The sequence below is a fragment of the Macrotis lagotis genome, chromosome 4 (genome assembly GCF_037893015.1).
Source record: "Macrotis lagotis isolate mMagLag1 chromosome 4, bilby.v1.9.chrom.fasta, whole genome shotgun sequence".
NCBI lineage: Eukaryota > Metazoa > Chordata > Mammalia > Peramelemorphia > Peramelidae > Macrotis > Macrotis lagotis.
Window position 1 is genome coordinate 14,312,162 of NC_133661.1, and position 24,109 is coordinate 14,336,270.

At 38.0% G+C, this 24,109-nt stretch overlaps 1 protein-coding gene across 1 annotated transcript in view; it reads left to right on the forward strand.

Annotated features, from left to right (window-relative positions):
* Positions 1–24,109, forward strand: part of PRKG1 (protein kinase cGMP-dependent 1) — a 1,157,583-nt gene that overhangs the window by 916,428 nt on the left and 217,046 nt on the right. Inside the window, 2 exon segments of the mRNA XM_074232273.1 lie at positions 7,287–7,364; positions 12,453–12,547. Coding sequence (XP_074088374.1) covers positions 7,287–7,364; positions 12,453–12,547 — 173 coding nt within the window.

Sequence of the window (24,109 nt, forward strand, 5' to 3'; positions counted from 1 at the left end):
CCTCCTCCTCCTCCTCCTCCTCCTCCTCCTCCTCCTCCTACTACTACTACTACTTTTTTTCCTTAACTCCCCTCTTATTTTTGGTTGTACCAGGATCTGTCCTGCCACCCAAGATGTCAGCTTCAGGTATCTCCCTCTCCCTTATCCTCTCCCAGAACTCTCCTCTAGGCTCCCTTCTTTCCATTCCCTCATCTCCAACCCTAGTTCACAGGTTCATCACCACTCACCTTGACTCTGCCTCAGGCTCACTTGATGCATCCTTCACTCATCTGCCAGTGATTTTCCTATAGTGAAGACCTGATCATATCAAATATCTTCCTACCCTGCCCCTCCTTCATAACTTCAGTGGCTCCCCTTTCCTCCCAGGATCAATGTAAACTCTTCTATTTGTAATTTAAAGTTCATTATGATCTGACTCCTTCAAGCCTTTCCATCCTTTTTATATTTTATCCTCCTACACTGTGTAATTCAGCAACAGCAATCCTTGGACACAATACCCCCAACTCCATGCCTTTGCATTGACTTCGCCAGACCTAGCATGTCATCCCTCCTTATCTCTGCTGCTTGGCTTCCCTGCCTCCTTCAAGACTCTGCTCAATAGAACCAAAAGAACATTACACACAACTTTATGTGATGAATTACTACAATAGATTTAGCTCTTCTCAGCAAGACAATGATCAAACACAATTCTGAAAGGCTTGTGGGATGGAAAAGACCATCCACATCCAGAGAAATACAGACCAAAGCAGACTATTTTCACTTTTTAATGTTTTGCTCTTTTTTTCTCATGGTTTCTCCTTTTGTTTGATTCTTTTTTATATCATGACAAATATGGAAATCAGTTTAACATGATTGTGCATGTATAACCTCTATTTGATTACTTGTTGCTTTGGGGAGTGGGGAGGGAAGGGAGGGGGAAAATTTTACAAAATGAAGGTTAAAAACTATATTTTCATGTAATTGAAAAAATACATAAAATATTATCAAACCAAAAAACAATAGGAAGGTGAAAAAATAAAAAATATTCATTTTAAGTTAATAGACATATTTTTTCCTTCCTATCTCCGTTATTGGAAAAAGAAAAAAAGAAAAATGCAATTATTGAAACAAATATACATACATATAATACATACATATATATATATACATACAAAAACAAATTCCTATCATTGGTTATATCTAAAAAGGTATGGCTGATTCTGCATCTTGAGTGTCTCATCCCTCCATCAGGAGGTGGCTAACATGATTCATCATCAGTTATCTAGAGCTGATAGAACTATCTAGAACATGATTGATCATGCCATTTCTCAAATCTGTTTTAAAAACTCTTTATGACATTGCTATTGTCTAAGTTGTATCACTAGTTCTACTTTTTTCACTGTACATGAGTCCTTGAAAGTCTTCCTAGATTCCCCCCCACCAAAAAAGACTCAGGTCAAACCCCATCTCCTGCAGAAGCTCTTTTCTGTTCTCCCTCAATTGCTAGTGACCTCTTTTCTGGGATGACTTTTTTTTTTAGGCTTTTGCAAGGCAATGGGGTTAAATGGCTTGACCAAGGCCACACAGCTAGGTCATTATTAAGTGTCTGAGGCTGGATTTGAACTCAGGTACTCCTGACTCCAGGGCCGATTGCTCTATCCACTGTGCTAGCTGCCCCCGAGATGACTTTTCATCAACTCTGCAAACATCTTGTATTTATCTAGTTATTGGCACACCGTCTCTCCCCTTAGAATTAGAAGCCGGAGCAGTTTTTGTCTTTCTTTTGAGTCCCCCAGTGCTTAGCACAATGCATTGTACATAGAAAGGGCTTAATAAATACTTACTGGCTCACTACAAATACCTTGCATTTTAAATTCAGATTCATTTCTAGGTCCTGCCATCATTCCCAAAGTAAGTGTTGAGTCATAGATAGGGTCAGTTGAAAATTTCTTGAAAAGTCATCCATAGTAGGTCCACCACCCCAACCCCTCCCTTTTGGCTTCATTTCTTAGCCAGCATGTATAGGAACTTTGTTCCTGCTATCTTCAACCCTAGGTTAAATATGTTTAAACACTTTGCCAACCAATATAGATCTCCTTTTTAGATCAGACTGGAGCCAGATGCCCATGCTTTGTCCTAAGCACTGTCCCAATGGAAGGAAACAAAGTCTTCATAGAGTGGGATAATCAGCTGATCAGAATTCTCTAGAATGCCCCCGGCTAGTCTGATGGATAAACTCTAAGACTACCACTTCCACAGAAGTCAAGGGGAGGATGTCAGGCACTTCTGAAGCAGCTCTTACCTTTTGTACTCTTGATTTTGTACAAGTGTGTGGCTTAAAAAAAAAAAGGCAAAGGTGACAAGTATTGAGGTCTTGAATTCTGACCATGGTGGAGTCCCTCCACAACCAAGTCCCAAGTTGATGAGTGTTGGAAGGCATCAATTGTGCCATATCAGCATCTTGGACAATTCGTAACCGTGGAATGTGATGGGAGTGGATCGTTCTACACAGACTACAGTGACATTATTACCTGCTCCCTAAATTCATGAGACAGAAATCAAAAATTAATTTTAAGAAAAACAGGCAAAATATATCACTAGAGAATATAAATGGAAGAAAAAAAGAGAAAAAATTTTCTTAGATAAAATGCTCAATAAATTTAACATAATTACAAATGCTCTCCCACTTCAGAGAGAGGATTAGGAAGAGACTGTCTAGATTGAAAGAAATTCTATTTTCCTCTTTATGCCTATTTTCTTACTTATATACTATCACATATCAAGGAACCAAAATTAAGCAGCACCATTGGTTTACTCATTCATTCATTCACTTAGGTAGCATTAATTACGTGCTAATTATAAACCAAATGCATTGAGGATACAAAGGTACACCAACCAAATGACATTTTGCCTACTCTCAAGGAGCTTACATTCGACTCTGTTTCTTCTGCTCATTCCATTTTGTTTCTTACTTCGATCTTCACGTCAGTGATTTTCATATCCTTTCAGAATCTTTTTTGTCATTTGTTTCCCACATAGAATCTAATGATTCTGGGTCATATTTTCCATCATCGAACATGAGTAAAATAAGTCCTAGATTATGTGACTGAACTCTATAAGTAAGAATTACCATTTGCCTGCTTCTTTGTAGCACTTGTAGTCTATTGATGATATTGTTTCCCCTGCAATCATTCCCAGTTTTTTGATATTTAGTGTGTAAGAAGTCTTAGCTCGTCTTATATAGTCTGTGTCTTCAGCTGTAGTAACAAAATTCCTCAAAGTCAAGAGTCATTTATTTCCTGGTTCATTTTCTTTCTTCCCCACTGAGATCTGTGGGGTCTCATGCTGCTGAGGACAATGCCTTTTGTGTTATAACTTTGGCATTCAAAGATAAGGATCTGGTTCAAGTGAAAAAAAATCAACCAATCTGGAGCTACTGGCTCTCTGTTTGTGGTATTGTGTTAGAACTGCCCTGGTTAAGAGTAACTCGTTGCTCATCTATTAAATGGGGGTATTAATAGTACCCACTTCTCAAGGTTGTTATGAGAATCAAATGGAATGGCATTTGGAAAGTGCTTTGTAAACCATAAATACTAACTCTTATTATTCTGGCTAGTCTTATTTCCATTGAAATTACCAACAGGCATTTATTAAATACCTACCATCAGATTTTATGCTAAGTGCTAAAAACTATTTTTAGATTTTATTTTACTTTTAATTTATCGAGGAAAATAAGCCTTTACATTATTTAGTATAATAAAAATGATAATTGCACATAAAATTGAAAGTCTAGTATATAACTTGCTATTCCTTTTACATATATAATAGTTTTATGTAAATTTGTTTTTTCTTTTTTAATCTCCCCCCATCCAGCTGTAGAGATAGCCACCATTAGACACAAATAGGTATATATGTAAATTTATATATATATATATTAAATGTATATTTAATATATATGTGTTTGTGTGTATATTTAGATATGTGAATATATATAAACTCACTTCTGTTTATCAGTCCTTGCTCTGGATACAGATAGAGTCTTTCTTCATATGGCCTTTATTTTTAATTTGTGTATTTATACAAAGTCAAAATCAAAATAACTTAGTGAATCAAAGTCATTGCTGTTACTACAATGTTCTCTTGTTTCTACTCATTTTCCTCTTCACCATTTCATTTAAAAATTTTTTTTTTTTTACTTAAAGCAATGGGGTTAAGTGACTTGCCCAGATTCGCACAGCTAGGCAATTATTAAGTGTCTGAGGCCAGATTCTTCACCATTTCATTCAAGTCTTTCCCTGCCTTTCTAACCATTGAATTTATCATTTCTTATAGCACAGCAGTATTCCAACACAACCATATGTCCTAATGTGTTCGGCTACTCCCCAATTGATGGGGATCCCTACAATGTCCAGTTCTTTACCATAAAAAAGAAAGATGCTATAAACATCCCATTCATATTCAAAGTTAGAATTACTATTGGTGAATTTCCCTCATCTTAATTTTACTCAATTTTTTGTTTCTCAGCCTTTCTTTTTACCCTATTCCTTCTACCTTATTTTCTCCCCTCACCTTCTCACTTTTGATCCTGTTCATGCCCCCTCCCATCATCTCTCCACCATCCCAATCGCAATCCACACCTATCTCCAAACGTCCCTCCCCTACTGAGTCCCCCAGTTTTTCCACAGTTCTATAGTTTCAGAAAATGTCGTCATCTTTCTAGATGTAGATGTTGTTTCCTCATCAGCAGCCCTGCACCCTCACCTGTTTCCTTTGTATTATTCCTCTCTTGTTCCTTTTATGCTCCATTCTTAGAATATAATTGCTCCCTTTTACCTTTAGCTATAATTTTGTTTTTTTAGAATCACTGAATCCTACACAACCTGGCCCCAATTTTTCTTTCAAACTACATCATTGGCAAAATGATGACAGTTTTAAGAATACTGATAAGGCTTTCATATGTACAGATGTGTATGTAAACCTATATAAAACAATTTGACATTAATGAGTGTCTTATCAGTCTTTTTTTATTTTTCTTCTCGATCTTTTATGTCAGTTTCCCATTGAATTCTGATCTTGTTATTACAAACACCTGAAAGTTTGTCAAGTGTTCGTTTTTATTCAGGATTATCCTCAACTTTGCCAAATAAGTTTTCTTGGCTACAACCCCAGTTCTTTTGCTCTTCAAAAAATAATGTCTCAAGACCTATGGTCTTTTAAAGTAGAAGGAAATCCTGACTGTATTTCTAATTATTAAAATTATTTTTTCTTGATGTTTGCAATATTTTCTCCTTGAAATTTTAGCATCTGAATTGGCTAAAGTTCACATACACAAATGTACACTTTAAAAATAAACAAAGAGGAGTGGCTAGGTGGAACAGTGGATAGAGTACCAGAACTGGAGTCAGGAGTACCTGAGTTCAAATCCGACCTCAGACACTTAATAATTACCTAGCTGTGTGATCTTGGGCAAGTCAGTTAACCCCGATGACTGGCAAAAAACAAAAAAATAAAAAATAAAATAAAATAAACAAAGAAATTGAATTCAACATGGATTTCTTAAGAATCTTTCATGACCTAATCATTGTGTTAGGTTCTAGGGATAAAAAAAAAAAGCAAAAAAGAAGCAGCTTTTCCCTTAAGGAGTTTATATTATAATGAGAGAGGAAACAAACAAATAAATACAAAATATATAAAAGCTGATTTTGTGAGAGGAAGAGGGGAAACTCTGTTAAGAAAGGATAGTCCCTGGAAGGGTGTCATGCAGAAGATGGTGCTAGAGCAGAACCTCAAAAGGAGAATTCCAAGGTTCCAGGTGGTTACAAGAGATAGAATCCTCCACACCTCCACACAGGGGACAGAATCCTCCACACCTCCACACAGGGGACAACCTGGGCAAAGATAATACACCAGGAAATTAATGCTCATATCCTGGGAATAAGTAATAAACTGTAGAATTGATAACAGGTAATAATGTCAAATTTGTTTAGAGAGATAGATCAGATCCAAATTTCAGGAAGGTTTAAGTGTAATAGGTTATTCCAAGCTGGTGCATCTTCATGAGCAAAGGAGTTTCAGCTATCAGTTCCAAACATTATTTTACACATGCCCTAGTTCCTCTCATAGACTGGATGCTCTGGGAAGGCAGGACCAGTGGTATTTTCTTCATTCTTGTAGTCTCTGTGAACCTCCAGGCAGTGGTTTGTACACAGTAGACATCCAATCAGTATTTGCTGAGTTAATGAATGCATCATTAAATCACTTCATGAATGAATGGAACAAGTCTTTGATCTCCTAGCATAGTTCAGAAGCAAATGAGTGACTGTCCCAACTTTTAATGGAAATCAGATTATAATGAAAGTAGATTATTGGAAGGTCACTGGCAAAATGGTGAATGATTAAAATTTGGAGGAGAAAAGGCATGGGTTTACAGGGATATATCATGGTGCTCCATCTAATGGTATTACATGCACATCATGAATTCTGTGTCTCATAAGCACAGTTAACAGTAATGTTTTCTGTCCCCAATTATGACTCCCTGCTAAGTTACAAAGAAACTCAGGGCAGATGGTGGGCTTCTCATTTTTCAGCTTGTGTGCCTCCTGACCCATTAATGAGTTCTCTCCCAGGTCCCCTTAGAGAAATTACTTCTCTTCTTAGAAGGAATGATTCTTGCTCTGGGAATATGCTGTGAGTGCCTGCATCTGGGACAGAACTCTGATACCCTGACGGGCATCACCTGTTTGTAGCCTTCCTGAGATCCTTAAATGGTTGTTTCTGACTCTGCAGGAACTAGGCTCAAATGCCACCCCCCCCCCAAAAAAATTAAGGAATTCTTTTTGGTACAGTCAAGTAACAAAGTTCTGAAGCTTAGAGAGTAAATGGGTCCCTAAAACTCAATCTAAGACATTAATAGCTATACTTGATTAAGCAAGAATATGAATCATTTTGAGGATGATGGAATAACCAGATTAGATCAACAAATAAAATGAGAAATTCATGATTTCTATGTGCTTCTGAAGTTCATTTGCTTCTCCTTCTGTCAATGGAAGGGGAAAATGCATATTCCCCTTTCATCCAATTCAGAAAAATAAGCAGGGGCATGTGCAGGATACTAAGGAAAATGGGCCTCATTGAAATGGTTCATTGATGACTATTTTGCTCCTTATTTTAAAACATTTCTACAATCATCTTAGATGCCAGAATTACCTAACTTATCTGCCCTAGCTTTATGGGTTGTTTGATAACTTGGTCAGTCTTCCTGGCAATGACGCCTTCTCAGTTTTTCTGTTATTCCTTATATTTTTCAGACTCACTATGAGAATGGGGAATACATCATCAGGCAAGGGGCCCGAGGGGATACCTTCTTCATCATCAGCAAAGGAACGGTAAGTTTTTTTTTCCCCTGATGACCTTTGAGCTTGGAACAGTGATGGTCTCAGGGTTCCTTCTCTTAGCTAGGTTTTCTCTAGAAATGCTTTAGCATGTGGAACACTTAACACCACTGCAACTTTTTCAAACCTTCCATCAGTGGAAGAGGGCAGCCAGAAATGAGGCTTCAGAGAGTTCATTCTGGAAGAAGTGAACCTATCATTTTTAAGACAATCAAAACTCCACTTAGCACAGCTCTTGGGACATCATAAGTACTCAATAAATGCTAGTTGGCTGACTGAAGAAGAGTACTCTACTTCCTTCCATAGAATAGGGGTAAGTTGGTGGGCAGACTTATAATAACCTATTTTTAAAAGGAAAGAAAATAATTTAAAAAAAGAAAGTAAATAATCATTCATTTAATGGATCAACAATAATTTATCAAGTACTGTATTAGAACTGTCTAAGACTCAGGAAATAAAGGGCAAAAGTGAAACAGTCCTTACCCATAAGGAGTTTGTACTCTATTAATGGAAATAATAATATGGACGTAATTATCTAGAAAATAAATACATAGTAATTTTTTGAAGAGGAGACTCTAGAAACTAGGAATCAGGAAAGTTTTAATGTAAAAGACACAATTTGACCTGGATTTTGAAGGAAATTAGATTCTAAGAGAGAAGAGGAAGGAAGGAAAAGAAGACTACTGTCAGATTAGGAAAGTTCTTGGGAATTAAAACTCTAGTGGTTCTGACTCAGTTATGCTCTGCTCTCTGCATCCAAATCTCAAGCAGAAGGCTCCAGAGGATTTTGTTGTACCCATATATTATACCTACTCTGTATTCTCACAGAATTCTGCTACATAAAGAGTGGGTGCCAAGTGATTATGGCCATGATGATAGAGATGGGATCCAAAAAGGAAAGAGCCCTGACTATGAATTAGATGAGTCAGGCTCAAGAATTGGACCAAGTCTTCATTAGCTGTGTGACCTTAAAAAGGTCACTTGACTTTGCTGTCCCTCGATTACCATTTGCTCTACTTGCTTCATGGAACTGTGCAGAAATTACGTTAAAGTGAGAGAAGAAAAATAAAGGACTGTGACATGGCCCAGATGTGTTTGTCTGAAGACAATGTAGGAATCCTTCAGTACATTACCTCACCCTGAAAAGGGAAGCAGTTCCCCAGATGATCAAAGTGATCCACACTATCATTGTGTTTCTTCTTTTGATCCACTTTCAAGAATTCAAAGAAGAAATACAGATCAAGGACTGACTTGTTTAAAATCAATATGAAATCAAATAGTCCTGAAAATTTATTAACAGCTTCTGAATCTCCTTTTAAAAACTGTGGCAGCTCTGGCCATCTGTTCCCAAAATAAGGCTAATCTGTGTGGCAGGAGAGTCATGTTGCAATCAATCACTAGAGAGCAGCCAAGAGGCAGGGCCAGGTGTAGACCAACAAGGAGATGCTGGGCAAGGTCGCCGTCAGAGCCTAGGATGCCAGGGCCAGGTGTAGACCAACAAGGAGATGCTGGGCAAGGTCACCGTCAGAGCCTAGGATGCCAGGGCCAGGTGTAGACCAACAAGGAGATGCTGGGCAAGGTCGCCGTCAGAGCCTAGGATGCCAGGGCCAGGTGTAGACCAACAAGGAGATGCTGGGCAAGGTCACCATCAGAGCCTAGGATGCCAGGGCCAGGTGTAGACCAACAAGGAGATGCTGGGCAAGGTCGCTGTCAGAGCCTAGGATGCCAGGGCCAGGTGTAGACCAACAAGGAGATGCTGGGCAAGGTCGCTGTCAGAGCCTAGGATGCCAGGGCCAGGTGTAGACCAACAAGGAGATGCTGGGCAAGGTCGCTGTCAGAGCCTAGGATGCCAGGGCCACGGAGAGGTTTCCAGTCCCACTGAATCAGGGAATAATACAAAGATATAATCTAGAGGGAGGGAACAAGGTCATGGAAGATACTAGCAAAGGAGTGGTGGGAAGGGTGAAGAGAAAATCAGGGACCTCTCATCAGTGTCCCTTAGGAAGTCTACACTAAGTTGGGGCGAACCCATCAACAGCCAGAGTCAAGTGCAAGAAAGGGAAAAGCCAATCAAGGTTCATATCTAAGAACAAAGTCAAGATCCAACATGTCCATATCAATCCAATAATAATTAACCAAATACTGTCCCTAATATATAGGGACCATAACAGTTCCTGAGAAAATGGACAATAACAAAGCATTATTTTCTCTCAGGAAGCTTACATAATAGTGGGGGAGAAATCCAGAAATCTAACCTTCACATAAATAAAAACTGGATAATTCATAGAGAAAAGCCATTGGGGAATTCTAGGGATCAGATCACAGAGAATGTAGGGCATTTGAGGCATCCCTAGACTACATCCTGTTACCAAGTGCCAACATAATGTAGGCAATGAAATACTGGACTTGAACACAAAGGTTCTGGATTCAAATCTCATCTCAGACTCTTACTAAGTGGCCTTGAGCAAGTCACTCATTTTCCTTATGCTTCCTCTTCCTTATCTAGAAAATGGGGGTTAGTGTGGGGAGACTTGCATCTCAAATCCTTTCCAGCTCTAAATTGATCTTAGTGAACTTTTCAAGGCAATGTCAGTAGCACAACCAGAGGAGCATTATCTGTGGTGAATCAATTCCTCAACACAGAAGCTTGTTTGGGGCTAGAAGAGAGTCTGACAAATTGAATCACACATTTTACAGAATAGAAGAAAATGGATCATTTAAATCCCTTATTTCATAGATTAATGGATTATCATCTATTATGTGAAATATCATATAATAGATATCATATATTAACTCATGTTCCAGCACTGAAAATGTCCAGAAAAGCTGTTGGAATTTGAATGCACTCAAGTGAGGCTCTTGGACCCAGAGGTTCTTTCCCTGCTCAACTCTCTTAGGGCATTTTCCCTTCATATCATGTTTCTAACTTGTATGCTTTAGACCTACTGGTACTAGGAGTTACTTTTGTAAGATCAATGTTGTCATGAACCTTGATAGCATGAAAGAAACAAAAGTTTGTGACCAAAATCAGATGAAAGGAGACTCATGTGGGCTGCCAGTTATTGAGTCTCTTTAAGGAGAAGCTCTGTGAGAATGACAATTGCCTTATTCTAGTCCCTTTGCCATTACTTCTGAAGATCACAGGAGTTTGAAGAGAAACCTTTGTGTCCTGGACTTCTGTGATCAAACTGAGCCATGGTATATGGAGCTTCCTCATAATGATGCTGCCCACTTGAGCCAGGCAATGCCAGCATCCTTAGTCCCCAGGATGAGACATGAAGCCTTTCCAGATCATAGGGTCTTGGATCTAATTCTAAATCTTAGAAATCATTGAGTCTCACCCCTTTATTTTATATGTGAGTGACTAAGGGTGGAGAAGTGGTCTACCTAGGGTCACACAGGTAGGAGGTTTAAGAGGTGGAATCATATATAGAGCCAAAAGGGACTTTGAAGGCCATTGAGCATAGAGGCAATATTGGTAAAGCATTTTACAAACCTTTATTCACTATATGAATGCTACCTATAGGGGCGGCTCGGTTGCACAGTGGATAGAGCACCGACCCTGGAATCGGGAGTACCTGGGTTCAAATCCAACCTCAGACACTTAATAATTACCTAACTGTGTGGCCTTGGGCAAGTCACTTAACCTCATTTGCCTTGCAAAAACCTAAAAAAAATGAATGCCACCTATTATTTAGTATTATCAAATTTATCCCAGCCATTTTACAGATGAGGAAACTGAATCATGGAGAGGTTAGTTTACCCAGGGCCACATACATAAAATATTTCAGAGGTGAGATCATAAATTTAGAGCTGGAAATAACCTTAGAGTTCTTCTGGCTTACTACTTTATTTTATATATGGAAACTGAGGCAGAGAAATTAAGTGACTTACCCAAGGTCATATAGCTAAGTAAGAGGTTGATGTGGGGTTCAAATACAGCTCTTTCTGAATCCCAACTTCAGGGCTTGTAGAACATTGTCAGAGTCTTTGGGAACCCTCAAGTGGAAGGGGGTGGTGGTGTGGAAAGGGAATTTTAATTACAAATCAAGAACCTTGAGATTGTGATAGTCCTCCCACCACCCAGAGGTCCATAGGAATTTTTGTGAGAAATGAGAGTCAGCAGAATCTTTACCTCAGATTCATGCTTCTCCATCAGTGAAGAATCTTCCCCTACTTGTCACGGGGATTCATGAAATAAGTGGAAGCTAGCGCCAGTTGGGGAGATTCTTTACAAAAAAGGGGAAAGATGCAAGGTGAGGCAGCCTCATTCATAAAGGCAAAGAGGAAGAACTGAATGAAAAGGCAGGATGGGAAGGCTAGCAAGCCCTAGGACTTAGCACTTAAATAAACATGGAATTTCTTAGAATAAAAAGGAAAACAAGTGATTTCCATCAAAAAAATGTGAAAATGGAGCCCTGGGGAAGATATTTTCCCTGTGCCACTAAACCTGTTTTCTTTCCAGAAAATGCAGTAAGAGCTGCAGCAGGGGGCCCTAGTCCTCCAAATAGGCCTCCCTTCCTTTTGTTTTGTTTCATTTATCCAAGCTGAAAGCAGTTTTGCCTCTCTAAAGAAGCTTTCTTCTATACAGTCAGAAAAAAAAAGTGACAGTATGTTTTGAAATAACTCTTCCACTGCCACCTACACCTTTCAGGCTCATCAAACTGATAGAAATCTGAGTCACAAACACTTTGAAATAGAATTATTTACCATTGACCTCTAGGTCTTTTAATTCTGTTCCAAGAGTCAGCATTTTACAATGAAAAGAATCTTAGATTAGGGTCAGAAGATCTGGGTTCAAGTTATATTTATTCAGTTTCTCTGGGCTTTTGACAGGATTTATACAAGATTATTTTTAAGCTTTCCAGTTCGAAATTTACAGTCCTGTGAAAGATAGACTCTGTGTGTGTGTGTGTGTGTGTGTGTGTGTTTGCAAAGGAGTTCAGAAAAAAAGAAAGATCACTTCCTCATCCTGTAAATTTTCATAGAGGAAAGACACCTTGAAGGATGGCTGCACATTTATGACAAGTTTAAGTCATCATTACCCATCAGCACTTTCCCCCTTTTATTTCCCCCTTTTAGGTAAATGTCACTCGAGAAGATTCCCCAAGTGAAGACCCAATCTTTCTTCGCACTTTAGGGAAAGGAGATTGGTTTGGAGAAAAAGCCCTTCAAGGGTAAGTAGAGATTGTTATTGTGTCATTCAAGTGGAAGAAATAATGAACTCCTGATGGACCAGACTTTTCCAAATACATCATTCACTAAACAGGCCTTTCCTGAACACTTGGTAATATTCAAACTGATGACCTATGTGAGCCTTCTCAAAAGCACAGGATGGATAAAACTTTGACCCCTATTCAACAAAACAAGGGGGAGTGGGCATGGAAAGGTCTATTGCTGACTTGGATTTTGATGCTGACTTGCTATTTGATGACTAGTGTGTGAAGCAATTTTAAAAAACCTGGTTGAACATATGATTTCTAAAGTTTGCTTCTATCTCTATAGCTGTCATTCTATGACATTCTCACTTTACCTGAGATAATTTCTCCTTCTACATCCTATGTGCTGAAATATCACTAAAGATTTTTTGAAGGAAGAATGGAATGGAAAAAAAAGAAGCATATATGAAATGAATTTTAGTGTTTGCCAAGCTTTACAGACAGAGATAGAAAAGAAAGATTCTCTGGCCTCAGGATACTTAGATTCTAATTAGCGTAGGGCGGATGTAACAGGAAGCCTTAGCTTCGGGGGAACTTCGGGCAACAATGGTGGGGCAGGTCATCCCTGACCGTTGGCAGTTGGGAAAGAGCTAGTAAAACTAAGGGATGAGCTGGAAGGCAGGTCTGGGTTACCTTGGAGATGGTAGAGGCAAGGATAAGGAGACGGCAGCATCTAGCCCAGAAGAGACATCCATGCCCTTGAATAGGAAATAGACAACTGGCAGGATTATCTAATTTCAGGTAAAAAAGTGTTTATCTGAAAGAATTAATAATAGCGAGTTACTGATCCTCAAACTGGTTCAGAATAGAAGTAGGTTTCTATTTCTGCTCAGTTCTAAAAACTGCATCAAAAAACATTTGACAAACATGTTCCATAAACAAACAGAGCTTTGGCAATTTATCATTGTCCCTTCCAAAATCAGAGTGCATGAGTCCTTTTCTTCTTTCTGAGTTCCCAAACAGAGAACTGTCATAGCTTATATTGATGTGCTTCCCTCCCTGATGACATAGCTCACCCTTAAATATGCCAGACCTTCAGTGGCCTTATATGTGAACATGTTGGCATCTTGTTGTGTGCTTTGCTTTTCATGTGGCAAAATTGGAAGAATTGTTAGGGAAAATACTTCCAGAAAGGATAGCCCTAACAGAAAGGATCTCAAACAAAGGAATCTGTAAAGAGGTATCTCCCTTGACCCATTCTTGCTGTGAGATGTATTTGAGGATCATGAACCCAGAACTTGATCTAGAAAGATCCACGGAGTTGTCTCATCTAAATCCACCATTTAGCCAATAAAGACACAAAGACCCTGGATGATGGAAGGATTACCATCATCACACCGATAGTATGCTTGAGAGGCAGGGTCAACGTATTCTTCACCAAATCATGTTGCCTCATTCCTATGAACTGCTCTGATCACATCATTCCATGGCTCCAAAGCATTCACCGCTTTCCTGCTAGCAAACAATTTATGAAGTATCAAGAGATAGAGAGCATTGTGAGATATAAAATGGATAATTTTCATTACATTCAATTTCAAAAATTAAAGCAAATATTGCCAAGATCAGAAGGAAAGCAGAAAATTGGAAACAAAAATTTTATAAATGGTTTATCAGATAAAGATATCATATCTCAACTATATAAAGAATTTTGTTAAATCTATAAGAATACAAGTCACTCCCCATTTGAGAAATGATCAAAGGATATGAATAGACAATTTTCTGGTGAAGAAATCAAAGCAATTTATAATTATATGAGAAAATTCTCTAAATCATTATTAATTAGAGAAATGTAAACTAAAACAATCTTGAGATATTATTTTACTCTTAAAATAATTGAAAGGGAAAACAGATGTTGAAGGGAATTGGAAATATGGGGTTGCTAATTCACTGTTGGTGGAACTGTGAACTGATGCAGTCATTTTGGAGAACAATTTGGAATTATGCCCAAATAGTTATTGAACTGCCTATACTTTTTTGATTCAGCAATTCCACTACTAAGTCTATTTCCAGAGATGATTCGGGTAAGAGGAAAAGAAATTATATATTCTACAATATCCATGGCAGCCCTCTTTGTGGTGGCAAAGAACTGGAAACTGAAGGGATGCCCACCAATTTGGAACTAGTTGAATTAGTTATGGTATATGATCATGATGGAATACCATAAGAACTGATAAGTTTGATGACCTTAGAAAAACATAGATAGACTTGCATGAAATAATAGCTCTATAATCCTTGACTTGCTTTGATCTGTATCTTCACATTTCCTTCTTATTCTCTCTTTCTCAAGTTTCATTGCTCTAACAGAACAAAAGGTTTGACTCTTCTTCATTCAGATTACCTTTCATTTCTGATATAAATAAAAAGCCTCTCCACCTCCCTTTCCCCTATAGTTCTTTCTCCTTATCCATCTTTTGGCTGATCTAATTTTGTTCTGCCTTATTTTATATGTGTCTTAATGTATCATCCTCCCCTCATAGAATTTCAAGGCCTAGAGGGTTGCCATTTTTAATCACCATATAGTTGGTGATGCTAATAAAACATACTTAATAATGGTTTGCTCATCTCAGGACCATCTTATAGAGAGGATCCTTCATGCCTAACAAGGGTCTGTTTATTTTGTTTTTCTGATCTTAAGAAATTAAAAAAAGTATTTCAATAACATGGTGGAATGGGGGAAAGATGATTACACATGAAATATCAAATCTATTATGTAAATCTTACTATTCCTTTTAAATCTATAATAAAGATTCATGCAATTTTCTTTTTCCCCTCCCACTCTCACCCTATAGATGTCTACCATTGTCAAAAATATTCTATACATGCTCCTATATATCAGTTCTTTCTCTGGAAGCAGATAGTGGCTTCCTATGTATGTCATTTGTAGTTCATTTGAATTTTTGTAATATTCAAGATGACTTAGTCACTCAAAGTTGTTCTTTTTTTAAGGTCTTTTTGCAAGGCAATGGGGTTAAGTGGCTTGCCCAATGCCACACAGCTAGGTCATTATTAAGTGTCTGAGGTCAGATTTGCCTCAGGTCCTCCTGACGCCAGGGCCGGTGCTTTATCCACTGCACCACCTACCCACCTCTCAATGTTGTTCTTAAACCATTATTGCTGTGACAGAATGCATTTCTTTGGGCAAGTCACTTCACCTCCCATGCCTCAGTTTTCTACTCTGTAGATACCCTCTTCCAGCTTTATGATCCTGTGAACTAAAACCATTGACTTGCTTTGATCTATATCTTCATATTTCCTTCTTATTCTCTTTTTTTTCTCAAGTTTCATTGCTCTAAGAGAAGAAAAGGTTTGATTCTTCTTCATTCAGATTATATTTCACTTCTGGTTTCTCTCTGGACAGCCTGAAGCTTCACATTACCTGTAGATTTGTGGACCTTTCTGAGTATCTTTGTAGTTTGAATTTTATAGTGGCCGATCTCTCTTTATTTGGAATCTAATATGTAAAATGATGGCTCTTCCACAAATAAACTGTATATCTTTCAGGGGAATGGTTTTATGAAATTCCTTTCAAGAGATGCAGGCATAGTTTTTATAGCCCCAAAAATGTGGAGTTAGGTTCAAAGCTATCACTGAAGAAGGGACCACTGATCTTAATTTCCTGCCCGGTCAATGCAGTTTTTCCTGTTCTTTTTGGTCTAAAAGAACCCAGAACTGGTGTCGACTTACACACCTGGTTTATATTTTTAGGAAAGTGGTGATTATGGTCATATTATTGTTATGTTTATCACCAAAACCATTCCCATATATGCTACAACATAGGGTCATTTTTTCCCTCACAGGGAAGAACATAATAAAGGGAAAATCAAAGAAGTGGAAATTTCAGAACCAAATGGAAATTTTGAATCTATAGAACCCATACCATCACTGATCAATATATCTGTCAGGGAGTCAAGGGGATGGGTGCTTGTGGAACCCTGACTTTGGAGTCAGAAAATACAAATTCAAATTCTGCCTTTGTTTTTTGCTTGAAGTCACTTTAATTTCTCATGGGATCAGTTTACTCATCTGTAAAGTGAAGAAGTTGGACTGTCTCTTTGACCAGGTCTAGCTATCCATGATCCTCTAACAAGAGGTCACTCAATCTTGTTTAAAGACATCACCTGCCTTACAAGGCAGTCTTTCTGCTCTGAGACACTTCCTTTGTAGAAGATAGCATCCACAGTGGAAAGAACATTTGACTTTGTGGTCAGAGGACCAGGGTTTGAATCCTAGCTCTGCCACCCACTACAATGACCAGATTAAAGTCTCTCTGAGCCTAGAGGTGCTCTAGGACCCCTTCTTCCTTTCATTCCATTAACCCAGGATCCTAATGTTGGGAAGTTTTCCCTCATAGGGAGATAAACCTGTCTCTCTATGGTTTTGACCCATTGTTCATGACTGTGATCTCTGGGGACAAAGAGAACAATTCTAATCTATCTTCTGAGGATCAACTCTTCAAATTTTTGAAAAATAACCATCATGTTCTCCCCTAAAGCTTCTCTTCTTTTCCTCCCTGCCCCCACTGCCTGTGGATACACTAAAAGCAAGGCCTTCTGGTAGTATAGCACTACAGCTGGAAGGGACCTGAAAGACCATCACTTTCAAAGGAAGAAACTGAGATCCAGATTCATTTTCTGGATCACATCCTCAGTTCTTTGCTACCTATTGCTGTGTAGAATAGTCTCAGAATCAGAGACTTAATGGGTCGGTGGGATGCGAAATTTGTTTTATACCTTGGACATCAAAACTGTTGGTTCCATCAGCTTCACAACATATGAAGGCAATGGTGGTGGCAGCTGTTGGCCTTAAAAGCATTTTGAGTTCATGGGGATTGTGAAAAAGTCTATTTTTTTCCCTCTTAGAGATGCGACTTGGGCACCAAGAATTTGAATGATCACTTTAAAGACTCCATATTTCCTCCAGTAGTTAGGGCAAGCATCCGAGTGTCTGAGCATTTTTCTTTAAACTGGTTCGCCGTCCCCTGCAGTCACAAATATCAGGTCACTTTCCACGGTGAAATTGAGGAGAAGCAGAAAAGCCACGAGAGCTGCCATTCTCATTTACAAAGCTTGTCACTCTGTCCAGGTACTACAGGAAAAGGAAAAAACTAAGGAATGTTTAAATTCTTGAAAGCAATGGTTATTAAATGTGTTCCAGTTAAAGCTAATCTTCTACTTAATAACCTACTAATAAGAACTAACCCTTCTGTAATGCTTAATGGCTTGCAAAGTCCCTTAAATGTATTATTTCAATTGTTCTTTACAATTTGTTGGGGAGGCAAAATGGATGCTATTATTATCTAGTTTTTCTGATGGGAAAACCGAGGCAGATAGCAGTTAATTTACTTACCAAGGGTCATATAGCTAGCAAATGTCTGAAATAGGACTAGAACCCAATCTTTATACTTTCCAAGTTGCTATCATGTGCCTCAGACACTGAATAACCTTGTGACTTTGGCAAGTTAGTGGACGTCATTAATAGAATGAGAAGGTTTTAGATCACTTTTCGGGATCCTTTTAACCTTAAGTTTATGGCCCTATACAATCTTGCTTTAATTTTTTAACTCATTTAAACAGTGAAAAGGAGTGGTAGACTTTTTGGATGAAATGCATCTTGGGAGGATGCATTATTGTGCTCTTGATTTTTTTCTTGAAAAATATATATATGGAAAATACAAAGAGCAAGGAATAAAAAAGAGAAGGGAGAAGCCAGCGATTGGTCCATTAAATATTGTAAAAGCTTGGCAGAGAGCTAGGGCCTTCTTGTGGGCAAGTAAAGGGAAAAGAGGATAACACTTTCTACATTGAATAACCTTTACCATGGAATCAGATACCTCCCAACCGGGTGGTCCATTACCAGTCACAGCTCTCTGACCTTCCCTTTTCATCTGTCAAATGGGCTTTCTTACCTACCTACCCTACCTCATGGGTTTGTTACAAGAAGCATGCTATAGCAATTTCTCAAGTGGGATAAAAAATAACAGGGAGATGTGGCTGGGTTTAGGGAAGAAGCACTTTAATCTTTTTTGCTAAGGATAGTCATCTGTAAGTCACACCTTTTAGAAACCATAACTCTCAATAGTGTTTCTATAAGTTATTATTTTGTTCTTTTCTCAGTTTCTGGTGACACCTTCATTTATCTGATCCCAAGTCACTGCCCTAACTTGGCAGACCATTATCCAAGGACCATATATAGCTGTGCTCAGACTAGAGGGCTGTAGGGGGTCATTTCTCACTCACTGCTCACCTGATGATCAGTAATCAATCTTCCTCAAGGAAAAAGAAAGACCATCTCTTTCTGAGTGAAATGAAAACATGGATTTTGAAAACAAAAGTAAGACAGAGAGATTATGAATCATACTCTTAGACCATAAAGTCCTCCAGGGTAGGAAACCAGGTCCTATTCATCTTTAAACAGTTGTGTTGCATAATGGATAGAGTCAACTTTGATGAAAAGAAAATGAAGGTAAAAATCCTGCCTCTTACACATACAACTGGTCCACTGTTGATAAGCCACTTAATCTCTCTAGGCTGTAAGGTGACTAAGTCTATAAATTGGAGAGGAGTCTTTGATCTTCTTCAGAGGAGGGATTCCCAAGAGGGATGAAATCACAGATGGAAAGGCTGGAGAGGGATAATCCCCCAGTGTGTTGTATGATGTCTGGGACACAGTAGATGCTTAGTAAATATCGATTGACAGATTTGTTGATTGACATTTTGAATAAATTCTCAACTAATTAAGTGAGACAACAGATTTAAAATGCTTTATAATATATATATATATATATATATATATATATAATGTATGTATATTACTTATGATGATCCTAGCTGGTATTCCTATAAATGCTTTAGGTTTTCAAAGTTATTTATATGGGTTACTTCATTTGATTCTCACAAACTACCTCATGGAGTTATTTTGAGGAAAATTCTTTGTGATCAGTAATTATTTCATATTCTAATTTATCATATGGGCCTTCCCTCCAATGATGCCAACTGCAGCCCATCCATACGATTCTGGTCTATGTTCTCCTACAACTCTGCTTCAAAGGGTCCTTCTACAACCCTGAAAGTCCTTTTCTAGAGCTGCTGATATCTCTGGATATCAGTTTCTCCCTTGTTTGTCTCTTTTTCTCCTGACTGATCTACGTTTTTCTTTCCCTTGTCATGTTTCTTTATGGTAGACTTTCACCTTACATTTCTTGATCAGTTCCTAATTTACAAAGTATTTCAGACCCTTCATTTCTACTATTTACTTTTTCATTGCCCTTTGGTTGCTCTTCAAAATCATCTTCCTGGAGATAGAGGTAATCATTGATTCTCTAACATATACCATCATTGGAAGAATATTGATGTTAAAACATGGATCAAAGGGAAACCTGGACACATTTTTTTTAAAAATCATTTCATCATTAAATGCAGGCTATGATTCTCCTCCTCTTCATTTTTGAGTTTAGCTCAATGTCCCTGTACATTGTCTGCAAACGATCTATGGAACAGTTTATGGGGTTTGCCCATCTAGCTACTTATCATAGACTGGACAATAAGCTTCTCCAACAATTTCATTTTTCTCATGTGAGTAGTGTCAATGAACATCATTTAGGAGATTCTTTGGCTGGCACAATTAGTATGGTGCCATCTGCAAAAGATGTCTGAAAAGAATGTCATTTCCATTTAACCTCTGCTCTATTTACTATAACGATGGTGACCATTTCCCCCCAATATTGCATCTCCCACTTTTATATTTTGCTTGATATTCATGATCAATAAAAATAGGTACTGTGAGAGGTGAAATTACTTGGGTAGCATCATACAATTAAAATGTACTAAAGGTTAAAGAGAGGATTTGAAACCAGGTCTTCCTGAATCTAAGCCCAACATTCCATTCACTCACTGGATGCCGCTGAAAATGTAGTTAATTGCTCTTTGCCATTCTCTTATTATTATTTTCTTCTCCCTTATGTTTTCTCCTCTTTCTCTTTAATCTTAACACACTCTTCTTTTTCCTCCTCTATCATCCTCATCATCATCCTCATCCTCCTCCTCCTCCTCCTCATCATCATCATCATCATCATCTCTAGAACATTGTTTCTTTTATATCTCATGCTTTCCTAGTCAGAATGCCATAGAAAAATGTTTACTTCTGACTCTGCTGCTTAAATCGTTCAAAGCTTTTCTTAGCATGATCGTTCCTCCATGACAAGAGTATGTGTAGTCCCTCCTTACTGCTACCATTTAGAATCTTTTTCTTGTTTTTCTACCCAACTTAGTACTTTTTCTCCTTTCTCAGAATCCCCCAGCTCAGGGTATTTTATCCCTCTTTAGATTTTCTTAGAATACTTCATTTGGATCTGGCCTTTGCCTCATCCATATGAGCCATATCACATGCTGTTTCTCCTGTTCCCCAAATGTAAAGATAGAAACTTCATGAATGTAGAGACGGGTGTTTTTAGTTATTTGGTATTTATATTTTTATCGCATTAGATCATAGTGATCTTTTTTTGTTTTTGCAAGGCAAACAGAGTTAAGTGGCTTGCCCAAGGCCACACAGCTAAGTACTTATTAAGTGTCTGAGGTTGCATTTGAACTCAGGTCCTCCTGACTCCAGGGCTGGTGCTCTAGCCACTGTGTCACCTAGCCCCCCCCATAGTGATCTTAAGCTCATATATTAACACCATAAAGGAATCTCATCACCTATCTTCTCCAATTTCCTCGTTTTATTAGAAAACTGGAACCCAAAGAGGGTAAAGAATAATTGTTATTCAAATAGAAAGTGTCAGAGTCAGTATGTGAAGTCAAAACTTCCCTCTGCCTAAATATTTTTTTTCTTTTGGATGTACCAGACTGCTTAATAAATGTTCAGTGAGTGAATTGAATTGGAGGATGAGTATCCACACTGTATCCAGCCACAGATAAACCAATTCTAAGGAAATTCATAAAGACGGAGAATGAGAGAAAGAGAGAAGAGAGAAGAGGGGAAAAGAAGAAGAGAGAAAACAGAGGGGGAGAGAGAACAAGAGAAAGAAGAGGAAAAAAGAGGAGAAAAGAAGGAGAAAGAGGAGAACGAGAGAGAGAGAGAGAGAGAGAGAGAGAGAGAGAGAGAGAGAGAGAGAGAGAATCTTCATTCTTCTTTGGTTTTTCTCCCTCTTTTTTGTTAAAAATGATTAGTTGAAATTGATTATGTAAAATCACCACTTCCTGTTGTTATGGGGCAAGGGCTGGCTGACAGGCTCAAGTATGAGATTTATGAGCAGTAAGCAGAAAACAAAATATATTTCTTCAGTGGTTGCACAGACCTAACCAACGCATTTTGCCTCAAGACTTCTTGGATGGATGTGAAATTGCCTAGGAAATTAGATGTAGATTTATTTTGTGTTAATCCTGAGCAAAAAGAATACGTTACAGTCCAGTGACATTCATAAATATTGCTCCTAGTAGCAGGGCCTGCTGAATGCAGACTGGGGCTGGAGGATCAGTGGACACTAGACAGAGATCTTTTGTTACTGGTCTCTTGTCTTGTGTCTGGGCTGAATTTCAAATAGCCATTTTGCATTTCAAATTCATGTTTACATAAAATGCATAATAATGAAAACCCTGTTTGATATTGCTGGACTATAAAGAATCTTGCAGATAGAAATTCCCTGAACAAAATCTTTTTGGTGTTCCAGGAGAAAATAAAAAGACTCTTCTTAATAGGATTTCCTCATAAAACCCTCTTTACAAGGAGTCCATTAGAAGATAATTAGAAGTACATTACAGATGCCTGAATAAGTGATATATGTTTTATTTAAATAGGCAGTAGTTAGTTTTCTTACCACCGTAGAATGGATAAAAGCCATTTCATTTCTACAACATAGTGATTTGAGCATCTGAACAATTAAAATAATGCCCTTTCAGACTGGAGAAATGAAAATTCATAGATATGCCAATTTTATTGACACTATTAATCCATTTATAGCAACCGCTTGTTACATTGGATACAAGTGCATCACATCTGTTGACTTCAGAAATTTTTTATGCTTTCTCTTTTTTTTGTAGGGCTACTTATGCATTTAAGGAAGCAGTCAAATATAGTTGATTAATCATGGATTTACATTTGGCTCCTGTTTTTGGTCAGTTATGTTTGATTCTTCATGATCTCATTTGGAATTTTCTTGGCAAAAATAATGGTGAGGTTTACCATTTCCCTTGCTAACTTTAGGCAGTTAAGTGACTTGCCCAGGGTCATACAGCTGGTAAGAATCTGAGGTCAGATTGGAACTCTCTGACTCCCTACCAAGTGCTCAGGACATGACACCACCTAGCTGTTTGTTTAACCTGGGGCCAGAGGATCCTACACTTAGATGGGTCCTTAGTGACCTTAGTCCAGCCTCTTCTTTTTTTTTACAGCCAAGAAAACTAAGGACCAGAGGGGCAAAGTAACTTGTCCAAGGTCACATAAGCGGTAAATATCAGAGTGGGATTTGAACCCAGCTCCTAGGTGGCATATTATTGGATTGAACACTGAGCCTGAAGTAAGGAAGACCTGAATTCAGTTCCAATTTCAGACATTTAAGTCATTTAACCTCTATCTGCCTCAGCTTCCTCAACTGAAAATTGGGGGTAATATGAGCACTAATCTCATGGGATTGTTGTGATGATCAAATGAAATGAGATTCATAAATCACTTATATTTAGTAGGCATGAAAACTTGCTCCTTCCCTTCCTGCTTCCTTCTCTCCCTTCTTCCTTTACTTCCTCCCTTTTTTCCCCCCTTCCTCTTTTCTTCCTTCTTTCTTTTCTTCCTTTGTTCCTTCTGTCCTTCCTTCTTTATCCCTTTCTCCCTTCCTTCCTTTGTTCTCCACCCTAGTAGATAGCCTAACTTTTCTGAGGCTATTTGCAATTAAGTCACAGAAAAATTGTGTTGATGGGGAAAAGTCCCATATTAGAAAAACTTACTTCTAATGATGAAATCCAAATCAAACCTTTCATGTATTCCCACAAATGTACACACACACATGTACATGGTAAACACAAACAGGTGGCAAATCACTCTAAACAAAAAATCAAGGATAAGAATATATTCATATTTGTAAATATGGTTCATAACTATTCTAGAAACAGCTACTGGGCAGTAAAACTTTATTGTACCATATGACACATCATTGGATAATTTCCCTATTTTTCAAATGAATCATTTATCACTGATATTTAGAGCATGTATTGATATAGGGCAATATGTTCCAGTAAATGTCTCCTGATGGACAAGAGGTGACATGAAATCAAACCCTACAAAAGGGAGCATTATTCATTTTTTTCTCAGATAGAGTCTCTGATGATTTCATGAGAGTCATTGGAGAAAAAGGATCAATTATAAAATTATCCTTTTCATTTAGTAAAAACAGTAGCTTGGTTTTTTTTCACACAGTAACCACGGGGATAGGGAGGAGACAAATCACATTGTCAAAAATAATATACAAACCCTTTTCAAAAGCACAAAAAGAGTTGGCGGTTATAGGAAAAAATTAAATTAAATGAATTTTGA